The sequence below is a fragment of the Rana temporaria genome, chromosome 11 (assembly GCF_905171775.1).
Source record: "Rana temporaria chromosome 11, aRanTem1.1, whole genome shotgun sequence".
Taxonomy (NCBI): Eukaryota; Metazoa; Chordata; class Amphibia; order Anura; family Ranidae; genus Rana; species Rana temporaria.
The window spans coordinates 25,032,897-25,054,401 of NC_053499.1; the positions used below are offsets into that span (position 1 = coordinate 25,032,897).

Here is a 21,505-nt window from a genome sequence, read left to right on the forward strand (position 1 = left end):
TTGGAGACCCCTGGTCTAGGAGATCTCACAGACCAGTAGTTTATCTACTACAGTAATCTTTAGAACATCTTATCTTGTTGGAAAGATATAGCCGGTGGGAAAAAAACTGAAACAATAAAACTGGCGGCATGCCGTAAGATTCAGAACACTGCCAACTATTACTCTGGACAGACAAGGAGTGCCTGCTCCTGTGCTGCGTTTTGTCCACAAGTCTGGGCATCTATTGGATTAATCCCAGCCTTGTAGATAAAAATGCGTTAGTAGGACAACGACCTAGGGGGAGATTCCTTGTACATTTATCTGGAGTAACAAAATTGTCAGCAGTGAATCATACCTGAGTGCCACCAGTTTTCTCTATTGATTGTTGTTGGCATGTGGGTCAGAGGATGAGCCCCGGTCTGGCATCTGGCACCCAGAGTTCTAGGATGGTGACCCAGTTGTAGGCCTAGTAGCAGTGTGCCTCCCTTTTTGGCTCATGGCAAAAATTTGGAGGAGAAACCTGATCTAAAATACATCAGTGGTGTGCAAGCCATCTTATTTTTTTCTTACAGCTAGTTAATAAAAAGACAAAACATAGCATAATCTAGAATTACCCTTGCAAAAGTCTAAATTAGAGTAATGACTCTAAAGAAAGGTCAGGTTAAATATCATCAGGCTCTGAAAAGGTTTATGTTTGGAGACCATTACATTTTTCATCCACTCTCTTACCTCCTGTCCACTGCCATCTGATTTTGCGCGGTTGATGGAGTCTGCGGTGGTGTCGCTCCAATACATATAGTCATCAGAAGAATCCCAATCCAGTGCAACAGCACTGCGCACATTGGACAATGGGATGACAAAATCGGAGAGGTCACTGGTGTCAAAGCTAATCCTTCGGATGTCCGTCCTTCGAGCAAAAAGCAGGAACTTGTCAAGACCTGATCGAAGGTCAAAGGTCATCATCTTAATTCTTTCAGGTTCAAAATGGCACAAAGAGTAATTGCAGGAGTTCTTTTTTTTTCTCTTTAAGGGGAAGGGGGTCATTACAATTGGGTGCTACTACTGGGTGCTTGCCATCGTAATCTTTATATTATGGAGCTAAAACAGTAAGTACCATTTAGCAAATACTTCTACATAACTGTTTGTTTTTGCCCTCTAGCAAATTACATTCAGTGTTTCATTCTACAACAGTCATCCTCCAAGCGGAAAGTGAATCTGACTGGTCGCCTTTAGTTAGCACGAGTCATTATTTTATCCAATACTGTAATTATTAATGCAGCCTACATAGAAGATAAAAAAAATCTTCCATTTCAAACTTACACTTGCCCATAGCAGCCAGCTGAGATTCTACTTGTACCAAAAAGCTGCCTATGCAGATAAGGAGTGTCTGTAGATAAAAACAACTAAAGTTGAATAATGCCCTTGGCTATAGGTGTATACCATTAGGGTAACTAATGAAGCACGACTGGAGAACTTCTAGGACGTTGCCAAGCGATGCCCAGCCATTACTGTTCACTTTCAGCATTAACCACTTCAATACTGGCCACTTTTACCCCCTTCCTGCCCATGCCAAATTTTCAGCGCTGTCGCACTTTGAATGACAATTGCGCGGTGATGCGACACGAAACCCATATGACATTTTTAGCCTTTCTTTGGTGGTATTTGATCACCACTGGGTTTTTTTTCCTGCTACAAATAAAAGAAGACCATAAATGTTGTTTCGGTTATACATTTTTGTCCATTGATGGGCACTAAGGAGAAGGCACGAATATGCAGCACTGATAGGCGACACTGATGAGGAGGCACTTACAGGCATTACTGATGGGCCCTGGTGGGGCATTGGCATTACTGGTAGGCACTGGTGGGGCATTGATGGGCATCGCTGATGTCACTGCACTGATAATCAATGCGCCGATTATCAGCACAGACCCCCTCCGTCAGGAGAGACACTGACTGGCTCTCCTCTACCAGCCCCTTCTCAGCACGAACTAAGAAAAAGTCGATAAACGGCACTTTCTGGTTCCCATGTGATTAGCTGTGATTGGACACATCTGACCACATGGTAAAGAGCCTATGTCATAGGCTCTTTACCTAGATCGGTGATGCGGTGTGTAGGACCAACACACCCCAGTACCAATCGGGGCGTGATCCCGGGGGAGCTCATGAGCGGCTTATCCTGCCAAACGTCATATGATGTCCAGTCAGGATAACTGATCCCCGCTGCGGCCGTCATTCTGCTATAGGCTGAGTGGGATGAGATTAAAGGAGTGAGCTCTCAAATGCTGAGCTCAGAGCTTCTGTATCAGGGGAGAGAAAGAGTATGTGAGGGGGTTTGAATCAGAGAAAGATCTCACTCCTGTGTTGGTGAACGGTAACAGCTGGCCCTTTCTTAACTTTGTCTTCAGCAATATCCTGGGGGATTTCCAGTCAGGCTTCATGAGATACATAAATGACCTACACCTAAAGAAGGGTATTATTCCATTTTGGTCAAAGCTGCACAGCTTGTTTTTATCCACAGACATCCCTTATCTGCATAGGCAATTTTTTGGTAAAGGTGAACTATGCCTTTAGACAACCGGTTTAAACTCCTAACAAATTCACATTTGGAATGATTCATACACTAATTAAAAATAATTTGTTGGCGAGCCACATAAAGCATTGTCTCTCTATTACTATGCCAACTGATTACATACACGTCAGAATCCCCCTTACCCCTTTCTTCCCCACCCTTAAAAAAATGTAAAAGTAATTCACACTTACTTAAGGCACAGGTCTTGGCCCCGGTCTTACGGAAACCAGTGGGGCAAGCACATATAAAGGTGTTGCCACTGGGAAGGCAAAGGTGGGAACAGCCCCCATTAGCAGAGCCGCATCGGTTTTTACCTGGTAGAAAAATTAACATAAAAAAAAAAAAATTAAAACTAGTAGCATGCAAATACATAATTCTCATTAGATTATGTTCAATGACCTTATTTTGCATCTATGCAACAAAGAGAAAAAGCGGCACATCCAGAGATGAAGGAAAATGTGTTGGTTTACTGTAGAGTCAAAGGTTTAAAAAAAACATGACACATGAGGGATCCACACTGTTCAGAAGACGCGTTTCACACAAATAGGTAGATTCAGTAAGAGTTAGGCCGACTTATCAGTAGATAAGCCGACCTAACTCAGAATCTAAGCCAACCTATGTTTAAGCGTATGCTCAAACAGAGATACGCTTAAACATATCTAAGATACGACGGCTTGCGCCGTCCTATCTTAGATTGCAATATTTTGGATGGCCGCTAGGTGGCGCTTCCATTGCGGTCGGCGTAGAATATGTAAATGAGGGGATACGCCGATTCACAAACGTACGCCAGGCCGACGCAGTACTTTTACGCCGTTTACGTAAGAGATAGGCCGCGTAAAGTTAGAGCTAGGCCCTAGTGGAATAGTAATGTCAAGTATGGCCGCCGTTCCCGCCGCGAAATTCGAATTTTTTACGTCGTTTGCGTATGTCGTCCGCGAATTGTGGTTTACGTCCACGTCTAAATCAATAGGCCCGTACGGCGTACTTAGCCGCAATGCGCACTGGGAAATGTAGGCGCCCGGCGCATGCGCAGTGGCCAAAAAACGTCAAAAACAAGAGGTCAAGCCTCATTACCATTAGGCCTTGTACTCACGAGCCGACATGTCCGATGAAACCGGTCCGCGGACCGTTTTCATCGGACATGTCTGCCCAGGGACTTCTGTTCGATGGCTGTACACACCATCGAACAGAAGTCCGCGCGTAAACAATACGCGGGGCGTGTCCGCGGTGTCGCCTCGTCGATGACGTGGTGCCGCCGCGACAATGACGCGGCAACGTGGGCGGGCCTGCCTTTTAAATGCTTCCACGCATGCATCGAAGTCATTCGACGCATGCGAGGGATGGCGGCGGCCGGACATGTACGGTAGGTCTGTACAGACGACCGTACATGTCCGGGCGGACAGGTTTCCAGCGGACTGTTTTAAATCAAGTCCAGGAAACAGTTGTCCGCTGGAAACCTGTCCGAAAATGGTCCGCTCGGGCCTACACACGGCCAAACATGTCTGCTGAAACTGGTCCGCGGACCAGTTTCAGCAGACATGTTTGGTCGTGAGTACGGTGCCTTAAACACGCCCCCCCCAACCCATTTGAATTAGGCGCCCTTACACCCGCCTCGTTTACACTACGCCGCCCTAAGTAAGGAGGTAAGTGCTTTGAGAATCATGTACTTGCCTCTCTTTCTTAAGGCGGCGTAGTGTAAACGCGCTAGGCTACGCCGCCGCAAATTAGCGCGCCCCTACCTGAATCTACCTAAAAGTGCTTAATCATTAACCTGCAATGATTAAGCACTTTGTGTAAAACGCGTCTGCTGAACAGTGTGGATCCCTCATGTGCCATGTTTTTTTTTTTTTAAACCTTTGACTCTACAATAAACCAACGCATTTTTCTTCATCTCTGGATGTGCCACTGTCGCTTACGAAAAAAAAAAAAAACAAGTGCAATTTCTTCTCTCCTGACACAAGATAATAAAATAAGCGGGGGGGCCCTGGGGACCATTGGGCCCCTTACAGGTGTAATGCCTGTACCCCCCTGATGCCAGCCTTGACCACACAGGATCGAGCTTCAACTCAAACTAACTGCTGAAACTACAGGGAAGTGTCAATAATAGGAATATTCTGGTTGGGCTTAACATTACCTTACTAAAATACTGTTAAACGTTAAAAATAAATATCCTTTATAATCTAACATTTTTATTTGCACCAAAATATTTTCCCAGAGACTATGGGGCTGATTTATTAAACATAGGTTGTTCACTGTGCAAGAGAAATTTCCTATAAATTAGTAAGTGTGGTAAAGTTTTGCCGACTTCCATCATCCAATCATGTGCAAGCAAGAATACTTTTTTTCTTAATTATCCCTTTTCTCTGATTGGATATTCTTTGCAAAATGTATTTTAACCAAGTTCAGTAAGCAAAGTGAAATTGACCTTGTAAAGTGAATAGCCCATTTGCTTTTAGTAAATCCCCCCACCTGTAACACTACATGGGATAACAGCAACAAGCCACAAAGTCAATATGTCAAACGTATTATAGATATTTTCATATATATAACACCCAGCACCCCTTTGTGCAGCTTATGGACGTATGGACCCCACAATATGTACACAGAAAAAAAAGAAATAGATTGTTAAGGTGCCACCTCACCTGCTGGTTGCCTCTGTGGATGCAAGGTGTGGATATCCATAGGAAAATGCAGTTTGCTCCGTATCACCTCTTGGTTCTTTCCGGTGAATTTGTTAGCGCTGTTTATGCTTTTGGTATGCCAGTCAGTCCAATACAGACTGTCCTCAAACACAGTGATTGCAAATGGGTGCGGGAGACCTGCAGTGACGAAAAAGTGAGGAGAGCGAGTCATGTAGAGGATGTAAAACAGAAAAAAAATATAAAAATAAAAAAACTGTGCATCTTTGCTGAAACCCATAAAAGCAAAAAAAAAATGTAATAAATGCAAATTATATATATATATATATATATATACACACAGCACTCAAAATTTACATTCGCCTGCTCGCATTTTACGAGTAAATTTTGAGGGCTGGCGAGTGTGGGCTGCCTGGGAGCGAGCAAGAAGAGGAGCCACCGCCGCCGTCTGGTTGTTCAAAGTGCAGGGAACATAACAGCTTTCAATTCAATAGCTGTGTTCCCCACCGCTCTCCTCTCACTCAGCACAGGTAGGCTGCTATGGGGACACTGGCTGCTATGGGGACACTGGCTGTAATGGGGACACTGGCTGCAATGGGGACACTGGCTGCTATGGGGACACTGGCTGCTATGGGGACACTGGCTGCTATGGGGACACTGGCTGCTATGGGGACACTGACTGCTATGGGGACACTGACTGCTATGGGGACACTGGCTGCTATGGGGACACTAACTGCTATGGGGACACTAACTGCTATGGGGACATTTTGCTGCATTGGGGACACTGGCTGCAATGGGGACACTGGCTGCAATGGGGACACTAACTGCTATGGGGACACTAACTGCTATGGGGACACTAACTGCTATGGGGACATTTTGCTGCATTGGGGACACTGGCTGCAATGGGGACATTTTGCTGCAATGGGGACATTTTGCTGCACTGGGGACACGTGGCTGCACTGGGGACACGTGGCTGCACTGGGGACACGTGGCTGCACTGGGGACACGTGCTGCATTGGTAGACAGGCTGCATTTTTGGGCATGAATAAAGTTGTTAATATTCATTTTTATAACTTAATTCTGCATAAAACATTTAAGTGTAATTTCATGGAATAATTTATGAGGGCGTGTCTAGGGGCAGGATTAGGGGGCGGGACATGGTAGGGGTTGGGCGTGGCAACTCGTGGCGTGTACACCTTGAGGCCTGGCTAATAGCTCAGGACTTTAAATTTTGAGCCCTGTATATATATATATATACATATATATATATATATATATATATATATATATATATATATATATATATATATATATATATAAAATGACCAACCAACAAGCTATCGACAGTTAATTTCCTCCCGAAATATGGAAAATTAATCAAGATTCTGAATAACTACAGGTTTCACTACTGATGGCTGATTGTTGTTTTGTGAACTTAGCTTACCTTGGCTGATCACAGCTTTTCGATTGGATCCGTCCAGATTGGCTCTCTCAATAACATGGTGTTTAGCGTCCACCCAGTACATACGTCTTCCAGCATAGTCAATAGTCAGTCCATTGGGCCAGAAGAGATGTGTATCTGCAATGACACGTCTGTTGGAACCATCCATGCTGGAATATTCAATACGTGGTGTATTACCCCAATCTGTCCAGTAGATGGTGCTAGAGAAGAAGACACAAAATATTATTATTATTAGGGGTATTTATAATAGTGCTGACACAGTGCTTAAATATACGTTGTACATTCACATCAGTCCCTGCTCTCAAGGAGTTTACAATCAAAGATCCCTAACCCACATACACATACTAGGGCCAAATTAAAAAAGAGCCAATTAAACCATTCTGTATCATTCATCTGCAGATTAAAGAGATGAGCTTCATGCTGTATAGGATGTCAGGTAAAGAAACCGGACTTACTTTATTAAATACAATTTCTGGTTTTAACCCTTTACTTCACCCTAAATAAAGTAGAACTCTAGACAAAACTTGTTTTTTCCATTCTGGATAGAGAAAGGGAGGGTTATAACCCCTGTCAGATACATTTTTTTCTGCCATCTATGTCCCATTGTAGAGATTTCCCTTCATCAATAAGTAATTGGCAGTTTATGCCCACCCTTACACTTCAGGTAGGGACGTCTATGTAACCTTTACAAAAGAGACCATCACTGCTGATTTTTAGATTATTCTAATACTTTAATACAAGCGATCAAGACAAAAATAAATAACTGTAGCTATTAACACACAGCCTCTGTGGCACTATGGGCCTAGGTAGGCCTGGACTGGGACAAAAAATAGGCCCAGGCATTTTAGACTGAGCAGCCCGGGGGGGCAAAGCGGTGGCGCTTTGCGGTGGTGGTTAACAATGGAATCTTGGGTTCCAGCACCTTGTACCTCTGGACCCCTTTACATTACACAGCACAGCTCATCAAGTCAGTCAGTCAGTCAGTCAGTCAGTGTCAGAGGTGGAGTAGGGTGCTTCGGACCTTCCGTTACGAGCCTGCTCCCACCCAGACCTGACAGTCAGCTACTAGGCAGACTACCATTACCTGTCCTGCACAGGGAACAGCTACTAGGAACTACTGGGAACCAGGAATCCAGCTCTCTTCTCTCCTCGTGGACTCCTTCCTCTCAGGGCCTACCATCCAGGGGAACCACTGACGGCCGTCCTTCTCAGGGCAGCCGTCACTCAGACCCCTCACTGCGGCTCTCTATTCCCCTCTTGGGCTCGGCATCCCCACTCGCACGGCCACCCACGATTGTGGTGGCCCCTAGACACCCCACCTGGGTGTATTCTCGGCGCTTCTCGGCGTTTTTTACACGCCCGCGCCAGCCTGCTACTTTCCGCGGCCGCCGCGCCTCAGGAAAGTCCGCGGCTTCAGCCGCGGCCTACCGGCGCTCCGTCCGTTTTCTCCCTGCGCCTGCCACCAATAGTGCGGGTCTTTCTGATTATCGCCCCCGCACCCCCAGAGGTCCCCTCCACCCCCCTGCTAAGCAACCAGATTGGGGGAATCATTTTCTTACCAACCTGGTTGCCCCCCCAGCCTGGGTCCTGTATCTTTGCCTGGCGGCCATCTTGGTGCACCCCAGCAACAGTGACACCCAGCATCCCCCCCCCCCCTCTTTTTCCCCTCATTAAGTTCAGCAGTCTTTGACCCAGGGCTTGAAGCCGATCGCCTTTAGGGATCAGGAAGGAATTTTTTTCCCTGCCGCAGCACATTGGCCAGCTTGCCCAGGGTTTTTTTGCCTTCCTCTGGACCAAGGACTGCTGAGAGCGAGGATTCTCCGAATCCTCTCTCACCGATCACCCGCACCCCCGCCCACGGTGACTGGCAACAATGGTTAAATTGCGATACTCTGCGGAAACCATTTGGGGTCTGAGACAATTCGCAACAATATTACCTGCCGTCACCAAAAAAGCCTTAAAATCAGATCAACTTTTGAGAATCGATCGACGATCGATCATCAAAAATTTCAACCATTCAACACAGCTCAAGCACATATCATGTGCGTTGCTTAACACTAGATCAGCAGTTAAACACCGATCAGAAATCCATGATTTCTTACTACAAAACGATCTGGACTGCCTCTTCATTACAGAAAGTTGGCTGTCAGACGATTGCAACACCATTCTTGGAGAACTGGTACCAGCAAATTATCGTATCCTAACGGAAAATAGAATAGGGCAAAGAGGAGGAGGCCTGGCGGTGATTCATAAGTCTCATATTGCAATCACTAAACCGGTCCTTCAAAATCCTCTACCTTTTATGGAAACTCTTACGCTTCAACTTCAAGCTCACTCTCAGGAGACCGTTCACATTCTCCTCTGCTATAGGCCCCCTGGGCCCAAATCGCATTTGATTTCAGCATTAACGGAGTTCATATCCACTTACTCCCTTAACAGCAATCATCTTTTGCTGCTCGGGGATTTCAATTTGTGGGCCAACTCCTCACAGGATCCCATCGCGGATGCCTGCATCGACCACCTGGAAGGGTTAGGTCTTCAGCAACTTATATGCGGACCCACGCATGCTTCAGGTCACACTCTCGACCTAATTTTCAGACAAAATCTGAAAATAAACATTCTGGGTATTGAACCTTTGCCATGGACAGACCACCATGCAATTAGCTTCATAATTCCCAGAATTCCACTAGTCATGAAAGTACCCAAGCCGGTGACAATACACTGGGCTAGATCTCAGAGGAAGCTCCACTCGGAACTCTTCAGATCTACCCTGGGAAACCGAATTGGGGCTATTCCTCCTCAGCTAGCAGCCTCAGATACTTTGGATGCCATAAATGCAGCTCTGCTACAGTCAGCCGACTTAGCAGCACCAAAGCGCAAAGTCCGCAGCCGGGCAAAAAAGTCCAGCTGGTTCAATAACCAGCTGTCGCTATTGAAGCAAGAGCGCAGAAGGGCGGAAGCCGCCTGGATAAGAAGTCCTTCAGAAGACCGCCTCAACTTCTACAAAGCAGTAACTACACGATATCACAAGGAAATTTTCAAAGCCAAGAAACTTCACTTTTCCACGGTGATTAACAGCGCAATGAATCGCCCACGTGAACTCTTCAGGATGGTCACCCAGACCATGAATCCGGGATGTCTTGAAGTCCCCACTTCAGACACCCAAGAGTTCTGCAATGAACTATCGGATTTCTTCATCAACAAAATTGAAAAAATTCGGGTAAGTATTCGGCAAAACAATACTCCACTCAGCCCCCTCTTCAATCAAAACACCGACGGAACGCCTCTCCAATCAACTAAGTTCACTTTGGAACCCATCTCCATTGATACCACAAAAAAATTCATTGGTGCGCTGCGCAACAGCACAGCACCCAATGACATCATTCCCACCAAGCTACTGAAGGAATGTGCCGACATCCTGGCGCCTCCGATCACACAGCTTATAAATCAGTCATTTAAGGAAGGCATAGTGCCTTCCCTGCTGAAAGAGGGCACAATCCTGCCGATCTTGAAAAAACCTAATTTGGATCCTATGGACCCAACTCACCGCCGTCCCATAACAGGTCTAAATGCTCTGTCCAAGATAATGGAGAAAGTGGTGGTAAATCAGCTGCAACAGCATCTGGATACCCACAACCTACTCGATCCATTTCAATCCGGGTTCCGTCCCGGACACGGGACAGAAACGGCCTTACTGAAAATATGGGATGATGCGCTCGAGGCCGCAGACGAAGGAGAATCGTGTCTCCTGGTTCTGCTGGACCTAAGCGCAGCCTTTGACACAGTAGACCATAAATTGCTACTGAGACGACTAACAGAAGTCGCCGGAGTCTCAGAAGATGCCTTACCATGGTTCTCCTCTTTTCTCGGAAACCGTTCACAAACAGTGAAACTGGGATCTTTCACGTCAGAAAAACGCGCGGTGCCATGTGGGGTCCCCCAAGGATCCCCCCTATCACCGGTGCTGTTTAATATCTATCTTCGTCCTCTCTTTGATATTATCAGTAGCCAAGAACTACTCTATCACTCGTATGCAGACGACACGCAGTTGTACTTTCGCATCTGCCAAAAAAAGGATCATCATCTCAGATTAGAGAAATGTCTCTCTTCAATAGAAAACTGGATGACTAAGAGTTATCTCAAACTCAATAGCGCTAAAACAGAACTCTTTATGTTCAATGCCAGTCGGAAGAGACAACCGACAACTAACTGGACACCTTCGCCCATCCTGGGTCAGACCATCTCCCCTAGCTCCAAAGTCAAAAGTCTAGGAGTCACGTTTGACACCTTCATGACAATGGACGCACAAATAGGGTCAGTAGTCAGCGGGACGCACCATTTGATGCGCCTTCTACGCAGACTTATTCCATTTATTCCCAAAGAAGACATAGCAGTCGTGGTGGGAACAATCGTGAATTCCAGACTGGACTATGCAAATGCCCTTTACCTCGGGCTCCCCAAGTACCAAATCGCTCGTCTTCAAGTCGTACAGAATACGGCCGCTAGACTTGTGACTGGGAAAAAATCTTGGGAATCAATCTCACCTTCGCTGAGATCCCTTCACTGGTTGCCAGTGAAAGACAGAATTGCATTCAAAGCACTCTGCCTGACACATAAGTGCATCCATGGGAAGGCTCCTCGATATCTTTGCGACAAGATCAAAACGCACAATTGCAACCGCATTCTGCGATCCACCGACCAAAATCTGGTCAAGGTTCCTAAAACCAAATACAAGTCCAAAGGAGAAAGAAGGTTTGCTTTCCAGGGCCCCAGGCTTTGGAATGCTTTGCCAACCAGCATTCGGTTGGAGCAAAACCACCTGTCTTTCAGAGGGCAGATCAAAACCCTGCTTTTCTGAAAGGCATGAGACACAAACAACTAGCGCCCAGAAGCGATTCAGTTCGCATGTGCCGCGCTATATAAATTTTTTCATTCATTCATTCATTCACCCTGCACCCCTTTACATCACACAGCACCTCTGGACCCCTTTACATTACACATCACCCTGCACCTCTGGACCCCTTTACATTACACAGCACCCTGCACCCCTTTACATTACACAGCACCCTGCACCCCTTTACATTACACAGCACCCTGCACCTCTGGACCCCTTTACATTACACAGCACCCTGCACCTCTGGACCCCTTTACATTACACAGCACCCTGCACCTCTGGACCCCTTTACATTACACAGCACTCTGCACCTCTGGACCCCTTTACATTACATAGCCCCCCACAGTTTGTTACACAGACACCCGCCTAACAGTTCCTGACCCCCTCCCGACAGTGCAGACCCCCTCCAGACAGTGCAGACCCCCTCCAGACAGTGCAGACCCCCTCTACAATACACACCCCCCTACATTACAGCCCCCTCTACAATACAGCCCATAAAGACCCCCCCCCCCTACATTACAGAGACGTGACCTGCGGCCAGCCGCGGACTGGGCATATGCCCGGTATGCCCTATAGCCAGTCCGGGCCTGGGCCTCGGTAACCTGGATGTCCAACATGCTCCTCTATCATGTTCCTTCAAGCAATACAAACCTACCCTTCCATTGGGTTCAGCGCTATGGCTCGCGGCTTCTCCAGGTTTTCCCACAGAATTACTCTGCGATGGGACCCGTCTAGATTTGATACTTCAACACGAGAGGTACCAGAGTCTGTCCAGAAGAGCTTATCATGGATCCAATCGATAGCCAGGCCACCTGGACAAGAAAAGGAAGATCAATAGAAGTCCTCAAATCTGCATCAATATTTTTCTTAAGGCTAAAACACTCAATTCACAAAGCTGTAATATATGAATTATTACAATCTCGTGACTTTTCAGCTTGAATTGTACGCAACAGTTATAAATTAGGCCTTAAAGTAATATTAACCACCTCATCTCCGGAAGGTTTTACCCCCTCATTACCAGGCCATTTTTTGCTATTTAGCACTGCGCTACTTTAACTGGCAATTGTATGTTCATGCAACGCTGTGCCCAAACTAAATTTATATTTTTATCTTTCACACAAATAGAGCTTTCTTTTGGTGGTATTTGATCACCACTTGGTAATTTTTTTTTTACTTCCTACTATAAAACACATATATACATACATACATATACACACATACATATACACATACATACATGATATATATATATATATATAATGTGTATATGTATTATACACACAGTATATATATATTCTTCAATACCATTTTGGCCAAAATCTATTCTGCTACATGACTTTGTATAAAAAAAAAATCCCAATAGGTGTATATTTATTGGTTTGCAAACTATGGTATATATACTGGAATTGCTGTTTTTTTACACTACGAATGGCGGTGATCAGTGACATATAATGGGACTGCGATAGTGTTGCAGGAAATCTGACACTGAGTGAGATCTGACTAACTACCACTGAAATCACCAGTGACACCAATACAGTGATAAATAATAATACTATACACTGTCACTGTACTAATGACAGGGGTTAAATGTGTGCCTAACAAGAGTTAATTTGTGTAATGTGTTCTGCTTTTACTAAAGATGGGGTTGCAGGGAGAAAAAAAAAAAAAAAAAAAAAAAAAAAAAAAAGATTATTGCCTCTGTACAATGCCCTGTGATAAAAGCTTCCAGCAGCGGCTCCGGCCGATCAGCTGGGGCGTGGTGACGTCAGGTATTATTGCTCTGCCCGACGCTGCGTTTCTCCTCACAAGGCATCAACAGGGATAGAAGGCGCCTGGAGACGCCGCTGTAAGCTTTTATCTGTTTTTTTAAACTGTTCTGCTGAATAAGCTTTTTATCTGATGTCAGTAAACCTGCTTTGTCAATAAAGGGGTTTTTGATTACTCAAATCATACTGCGCCATGAAGCTTTTTTTGCTCTTCCTCCAACATACCCATACACCACGCCATTCCATTGGAAGCTGAGACCATCTGTAATAGGATCTATCACAGCTTCGGGAAGCCTGAAGGAGGACGGATACGCTACTACACCAGTGCCTAGCCAACGAGGATCCCTGTGAGTGACCCCTGGTTTAATGAGCCCTTAAGATCTCCGTAATAGAGGTCCATCGGATCTGGTAAGCGGCATCTCTGTCTGAATGTTTATCAACGGCTGAAAATCTTTTGGATGATATTATTGGATGAAGTTTTTCCTTGTGATTACACCTAATCAACATCAGCTGCAGTGGACACTATTTTTGTTTAATACCACCTGCACTTTTATCCATGGGATTCACTAAATGTTATTTACATTTATTTAATTGTATATATTTTTTACACTTTATAACAGGACACTTTGTTTGTTCATTTTGGTTGCGCATTTTTTACCTATTTTTGACAGGTTAGAGAAGCAACCTGCTTCATAATGGCTCAAACTACTACTACTTGTTTTCAAACTACTGCGACTTAAAAGTCGCACGATTTTTCCGTGGTTTCACGTCTGCGATTTTTCCATGATTTCAGGGAATGCCTATGTAACTCGCATTGGTCCCTGCACTACTTTGGTCCGACAGGTTCATAGACCTCAATTCTAGCTTAAATCGCGGCCGCGAAATAGCGAAAATTGCGGTAGTGTGAAAGGGGCCTTAGTAAGACATTGTCACTGCAAATGGCAAAGATGCGCCATACCCACCTCTCCATGGAACAGGCACCTCAGAAAAGATTTATGTAGGGCTTCCTCAACCTACATGGAGTGCATGGTTGGAAGGAAAGGTAACCTGCCTGCCAACACCCACCTCCCAAGGTAAAACATTACAGGGCCTAAAGCATTATTTGTCTGCAAAGTAGTGTGACCTTCATCTGCAGAGAAGAGGGACCCTTACAGCAAGAGTGGATAGAAAGCATTGAAGATTCCTCCCAACGTGCTCTGGATGTCAGGGACACTAATCATAGAAAACCTCCAATAGGCCTAAGGAAAGATACCAACAGACGTGTCTTGTTCTTAAAGTGGAGTTCCACCCATAAATATAACATTACATCAGTAGTTTTAAAAAAATGTCATTAATCCTTCACGAAATTTTTTTTTTTTTAGATGCCTTCAAAGTGTTGTTGCTAGGCAGAATAGTTAATCTTCCCACTTCCTGCACCTAGGTGCTTAATGCTTCCTAACCTACACCACACAGACTCCTGGGAATGTAGTGGGTGTAACTTTCCAGGAGTCTGTGCACTCCCCAGTCTCAAAGAATCATGTGACTTGGACAGCACAGATGCTGAAACCTGATCTGACACTGCTTGTGCAGCACTGAGCATGTGCGAGATTTGCAAGGCTGAAATCCAGGAAGTCATACAGTCTGGCTTCATGATGCCCACACTTAAGATGGCCCCAGTCAATTTATATTTTATAAAGTCTCTAAATGCTGTAACAACCTAACAAAACGGACCTTAGTTTACAGGCCAACTTTACTAGAATACATTAAGCTTGTGTATTACAGGGGTATTTATATTTAAAAAGTGAAATTGTGGCCGGAACTCCGCTTTAACCCAACGTACCTGGACTCTCCAAACCCGTGGAGACCACCTCTTGCACATTGCTGCCGTTCAGGTTGGCGCTCATAATACGGTCCAGGGTAACGTCTGACCAGAACACCAGCTCGTGGCGATGGTGAAAATCCAAAGCGATGGCGTTTTCCAAGTTGTTGAGAAGCAGCGTGTACTCTGAGCGATGAGGCAGAACCTGGCGAATATCAATCCTATTGGCAAACAACAGAACCGGTTCTGGTCCTAAGGAAAGAAAACATATTAGTTTTCAATTTATGTATTTTTCTTAAATACAGAAAGTTTTCGTTTAATCAAGATTCTATCGCATTGTGCATCTGTTCCTAGTCATTATACAGAATCTTGATCAATATCCGTAAATCACATTACCTTTAAAACAACATTTCTTACAACATATCCCTACATTCATTCTACTGTCTTCCATTCCCTTTCATCCACACACCCATTCATCCCAAAGAAAAAAGAACCTGTAACCCTTCTGTTCTCTCCCTTTCCATGTACTCTATTTTATTCTTTGTTTATATTTCCCCTTCATATTTTTCCATATTTTCCCATTTATAAATATTCCTTTTGAGAGCCGAAATTCATCCCATTTTTGCCATAATTCTGGCATTTGATGAAATTCATCCCATTTTTGCCATAATTCTGGCATTTGATTATTTATGTGTCCTTCCTCTCTTATCTGTCTTTCTATATATTGCATTTCGTTCATTTCACATATCCATTCTGCTATTTTTGGACTTTTATTTTCTCTTCATTTGCGAGCTATTATTGTTCTAGCTGCTGATGTCATATGATGAAAAATATCCTTCTTAATACTCTATTGATTCTGGCATCAGAGATAATAATGAGATATCAATGTTTGGTTTCCTTTCTATTCCCGATATTTTTTGATATATCTCATGAATTGTTTTCCAGAATTTTCTCACCATATGACATTCATACCAAATGTGTTCCATAGTCGCCCTTTCCATCTTACATCTCCAACATATCTCTGTTTGTCCAATGTTTATTTTATTTAACGCTACGGGGCTCCAATACCATCTCATTGCTATTTTGTAATTTCTTTCTTGATATTTGTTCGCTAAAGATATTTTATGAATTATTGAAAATATTTTCTCCCATTCTATATCGGATATCCCTATTTCTTTACAATTTTTTCATTCCTGTTAACTCTCTAAGGCACATGTGTCAAACACAAGGCCCGCGGGCCGAATCCGTCTCTCCAGGCCATTTAATGTGGCCCTTGCACCTCTCCAGCCCTCCTCAGGTCCTCCTTCCCAGCAGCAGTATAAGGAAAGGGGGGTGCACTGTGATGTAAGGGAGAGTGGGGGGACTCAACTTCTGATGGTGACATCTAATGGGAGGGGATGCACTGGACATCTGTTCTTACAGATACAACCGGCCCTTTTGAGGGCAATCGTTATGCTGATGCGGCCCACGATAAAATTGAGTTTGACACCCCTGCTCTAAGGGGTCCTGAGGGGAGTAGTAAGCCATATATCTTGGATAACATATTAGAAGGACCATAATAAGTATGGAAATGATCCACTACTAGCATGGAAATGCAGAATGAGAGAATGCAAGATCTGAGCCTTACCCAAGGCCTTGCAGCTGCGTTTATCCGGTCGCAGTTGGTATCCGCTCTCACAAAAGCACTGGAAGCCGCCTTCTGTGTTGCTGCATCCCTGACTGCAATATCCCTCCTCTGCACACTCAATGACATCTGGGTGAGAGAGAAGAAGGACAAGGACAGTCACAAAAAAGGACACATTTACTACTTCTGTCAGACAACTCAATGGACGCCACATGACAATATAAAAACACACTGTATGATATTCCCTTGGAGAGAAAAAAACATTCCCCTCTGGGTGATGTACAGGTGCATCTCAAACAATTAGAATATCATGAAAAAGTTTATTTATTTCAGTAATTCAATAAAAAAAAAAGTGAAACTAATTTTTATAGATGTGTTGCACACTGAGTGATATATTCAAGCATTTCTTTTTCTTGGGTTTTTGTTTGTTTGTTTTTTTGATGATTATGGCTTACAGCTAGAGAAAACCCTAAAAATGAGTATCTCAGAATATTACATAAGACCTTTAAAAAAAAAAAAAAATACAGAAATGTTGGCTTCCTGAAAAGTATGTCCATGTACAGTATAGTATGCACTCAATATTGGTCGGGGCTCCTTTTGCATGAATTACTGCATCAATGCGGCGTGGCATGGGGGCAATCAGCCTGTGGCACTGCTGAGGTGTTATGGAAGCTCAGATTGCTTTGATAGCGCCCTTCAGCTCGTCTGCCTTGTTGGGTCTGGTGTCTCATCTTCCACAGATTCTCTATGGGGTTTAGGTCAGGCGATTTTGCTGGCCCATCACGCACAGTGATACCATGATCATTAACCACTAGCCGACCAGCCGCCGTATAACTGGCGGCAGGTCGGCTCGGCTGCGCGAGATCGCGTAGCTATACGTCATCTCGCATTTCAGCCAATAGGGGCGCCGGGCTCCGATCACCGCCGGGCACCCGCGATCGCTCGTTACAGAGCAAGAACCGGGAGCTGTGTGTGTGTAAATGCACAGCTCCCGGTCCCGTCAGGGGGAGAAATGACTGATCGTATGTTTATACAATGTATGAACAGCGATCTGTAATTTCCCCTAGTCAGTATACCCCCCCCCTTCAGTTAGAACAAACACAGGGAACATAATTAGCCCCTTTATCGCCCCCTAGTGTTAACCCCTTCCCTGCCCGTGGCATTTTTATAGTAATCAATGCATTTTTATAGCACTGATCGCTATAAAAATGCCAATGGTCCCAAAAATGTGTCAAAAGTGTCCGCCATAAGGTTGCAGTACTGAGAAAAATCGCTAATCGCCACCATAAAACTATCCCCTATTTTGTAGATGCTATAACTTATGCGCAAACCAATCGATAAACGTTTATTGCGAAAAATCTGTAGAAGAATACGTATCGGCCTAAACTGAGGAAAACATTTTTATATATTTTTGGGGATATTTATTACAGCAAAAAGTAAAAAATATTCATTTTTTTTTTAATCAAATACCACCAAAAGAAAGCTCTATTTGTGGGGAAAAAAGAATGCCAATTTTGTTTGGGAGCCACGTCGCACGACCGCACAATTGTCAGTTAAAGCGACGCAGTGCCGGATCGGAAAAAGGGGCCCGGTCATTGACCAGCAATATGGTCCGGGGGTGAAGTGGTTAAACCAGGTATTGGTACATTTGGCAATGTAGGCAGGTGCCAAGTCCTGCTGGAAAATTAAATTGGCATCTCTATAAAGCTGGTCAGCAGAGGGAAGCATGATGTGCTCTAGAATTTCCTGGTCGAGGGCTGCGCTGACTTTGAAGTTGATAAAACACAGAGGACCAACACCAGCAGATGACGCGGCTCCCTAAATCATCACTGACTGTGGAAACTTCACACTGGACCTCATTTGGAAAGCCATGACATCTGCTGGTCCATAATAAATGAGTAAATAAATGAGTCACACACAGCCGAATCATTTTCAAATATGACAGGATCTGTCGAGGCTATCAGGGGTGGGGGGGGGTCTGAAAGGTGGCGTTGGGATTTAATGCAGCCACCCTATTAAAAGGGCTGGCAAGCTGCAATACATACATTTTTTGTTCTAGGCTTTAGCCCTGGTTCACACTGATGCGTTTTGATGTGCGATTTGACATGTCAAATCCGCAGCATTTGCTGGCAACGGCACCGTCCTAATCGGTGCGGCGCTGCACCGATTTCAAAAAGTAGTTCTGTACTACTTTCTTTGCGATTTCAGGCTGCAATTTACATTGAAATCTGTGCAGGTAAGTAGCTTTAAATGCAGAAAAGACAAAAAGGCATGTCTCTTCTGCATTAAAAATCCAGCCTTTTCACCAATTTTATTTTATAGCCTAAAGTTCCACTTCAATATTAATTCAGATTATAAAAGGATAATTTATTATTGGCACCCCAGCCTAGTTTCCTTCACCTTGGCATGATCGTCCGTCTTCCATGAGCCTGTATCCTGTCTGACATGTGCACTGTACCAAGCCACGCACTGTCTGGCATTTTTGGGCACAGCCGCCATTGTTGTGGTTGCAGTTCTCTTCTCCGGTCCGTGGTCCTGCAGAAAGAAAATGTAACAAGGTTGGCTCAATGACAAGACAATACAACAAGAAAAGAAAAAAATAGAGATAGATAGATAGATAGAGAGATTATATATATACATACACACACACACACACACACACACACACACACACATAAATATATATATATATATATATATATATATATATATAGTGACAGGAAGTCAGGTAAATCTGTGGGTGTTGTCACAGACGGAACATACATTTCTGCCTTGCTTAGACAATACACTAATCATTATTAGGCGTCGGCTGCGAGAAATAGCCAGGAAAGGTTGGAGGGCCGTTGGAAGACTCCAGCTGTTCAGAGTGAGGCAATTAAGGCCTCTACAAGAAGTCCAAAGGATTACCACTAATTGGCTGCATCACTCCTAAGGCTGTGTGAGTAGGAGAGCAGTGCCAGAAGGTCTTCTGTGGAGGTGAGGAGAGGATTGATTTTTTCTGTGTGAAACAAAAAATCAAAAGACTATTGTTTTGTGCTGTATGACCAGCACTGTCTACCCAGCAGTAGGCTGTGTTAGACTTCATAAATAGGTTCCTGTGTGAAAGGTAGACGCCCAGAGTGGCTAGGATTTATTTTATGTTTGATTTTTGTTTATGCTGTTTGGATGCTTGCAATTGTTTTCCAGCAAGATGGAAAAATAAACCAAGAACTTTGTTTTCAAACGTCTTCGACTGCCAGTCTGTATAAATTCAGTGTGTGGTGAACCCAACCAAGGGGTCACACACCCCGCTACCGAGCTAACCCCTCACTATATATATATATATATATATATATATATATATATATATATATATATATATATATATATATATATATATATATATATATATATATATATATATATATATATATATATATATATTCTCTCTCTATCCAATTATACACATATATACTATATCAAAAAGTAATAAAAAAAAAAATACAACGCAACAATGCAAGGCACAGTATGCTTTACCCACAGTAACGAACTTGAGACCAAATTAAGAACGTGGTGTGGAGCTTCAGGGCATTCTCTACATAACAATCCATGACAGGTGGTCACATGACCTATCAAAATAACGTGACCAGTTTCTCCCGACACTTTTCCCATTTTAATGAATGGGAATTTGGAAGCAATAAGACCCCAAGCGAAGTAGAAAGTGCATTCATACAGGCACACCACTTTGTAGCCATATGAATGGAAGGCGGCCATACTGCTACACTATTATTTGACTTTTTTTGTCAAAAACAGGGAGTTGTTGTATATAGCATAGTACAATACTCACGGCAGTTTTGATGTGGGCTCTCGTCACTGCCGTCATCGCAATCATTTACTCCATTGCACAGTTTCCTCTGTCCGATGCAGCGGCCGTTACTGCACAAGAACTGGTCCTGAGCACACTGCGGGGTCCCTGTGATGGATGACAGAGTAATATGTAATGGAAAAACAACCCAAATAGCAACCTCATATATACCAACTCTCATTTTTCATGCGCCCCATTTAACACTTACACAACTCCCTCATCAGCCTAAAAACTCCATCCTCATATTCACATAATGCTTCTTAAAGGAGTTGCAAACCCTCAAGATTTTTTCACCCAAGTGCGTTCCATGTATTAAGGTGAAACCCCCCCCAGAGACCCTCTTTTTCTTACCAGAGTCCGTTCCAGTAATGCGGACAAGCACAGCCGCTCCAGACGGTGTCTCGGGTCCTCATTGGATAGATTGATAGGAGTAGGAGCCAATGGCTCCCACTGCTGTCAATCAAAACCAATGATGTGGGAGCTGGAGGGGCTGGGCTGAGTCCTGCTGTCTGTGTCAATGAATGCAGCAGTGGGACTCGGGAGCTTGCCCGCATGAGTGCCCCAATTGAAAGCAGCTCTCCGTGGGGGCACTCGGAAACCAGGGGACCCCAGAAAAGGAGGATCGGAGCCACTCTGTGTAAAATCCTTGCACAGAGCAGGTAAGTAAGTATAACATGTTTGTAAATAAAAACAAAACAAAACAAAGGGGTAGATTCAGGTAGCAATTACGCCTGCGTATTCATAGATACGCAGCGTAATTGCTAATTTGCGCCGGCGTATCGAATTTTCTGTATTCAAAAAGCTCGATACGCCGACTGTAGCCTAAGATATGACAGGCATAAGGCTCTTATGCCGTTGTATCGTAGGCTGCATTCTTACGATGGCCGCTAGGTGGCGTTCCCGTAGTGGTCAGCGTAGAGTATGCAAATT

The 21,505-nt window shown here is 44.2% G+C and overlaps 1 protein-coding gene across 3 annotated transcripts in view; it reads right to left on the bottom strand.

Annotated features, from left to right (window-relative positions):
• Window positions 1-21,505, bottom strand: part of LRP4 (LDL receptor related protein 4) — a 151,432-nt gene that overhangs the window by 42,273 nt on the left and 87,654 nt on the right. For all 3 annotated transcript variants that reach the window (XM_040328219.1, XM_040328218.1, XM_040328220.1), the window contains exons 9-17: window positions 20,558-20,683; window positions 19,132-19,266; window positions 16,735-16,860; window positions 15,129-15,359; window positions 12,199-12,355; window positions 6,632-6,849; window positions 5,191-5,367; window positions 2,740-2,862; window positions 709-917 (exon numbers count right to left, since the gene is read on the bottom strand). In XM_040328219.1, coding sequence (XP_040184153.1) covers window positions 709-917; window positions 2,740-2,862; window positions 5,191-5,367; window positions 6,632-6,849; window positions 12,199-12,355; window positions 15,129-15,359; window positions 16,735-16,860; window positions 19,132-19,266; window positions 20,558-20,683 — 1,502 coding nt within the window. The remainder of the gene's footprint in view (window positions 1-708; window positions 918-2,739; window positions 2,863-5,190; window positions 5,368-6,631; window positions 6,850-12,198; window positions 12,356-15,128; window positions 15,360-16,734; window positions 16,861-19,131; window positions 19,267-20,557; window positions 20,684-21,505) is intronic.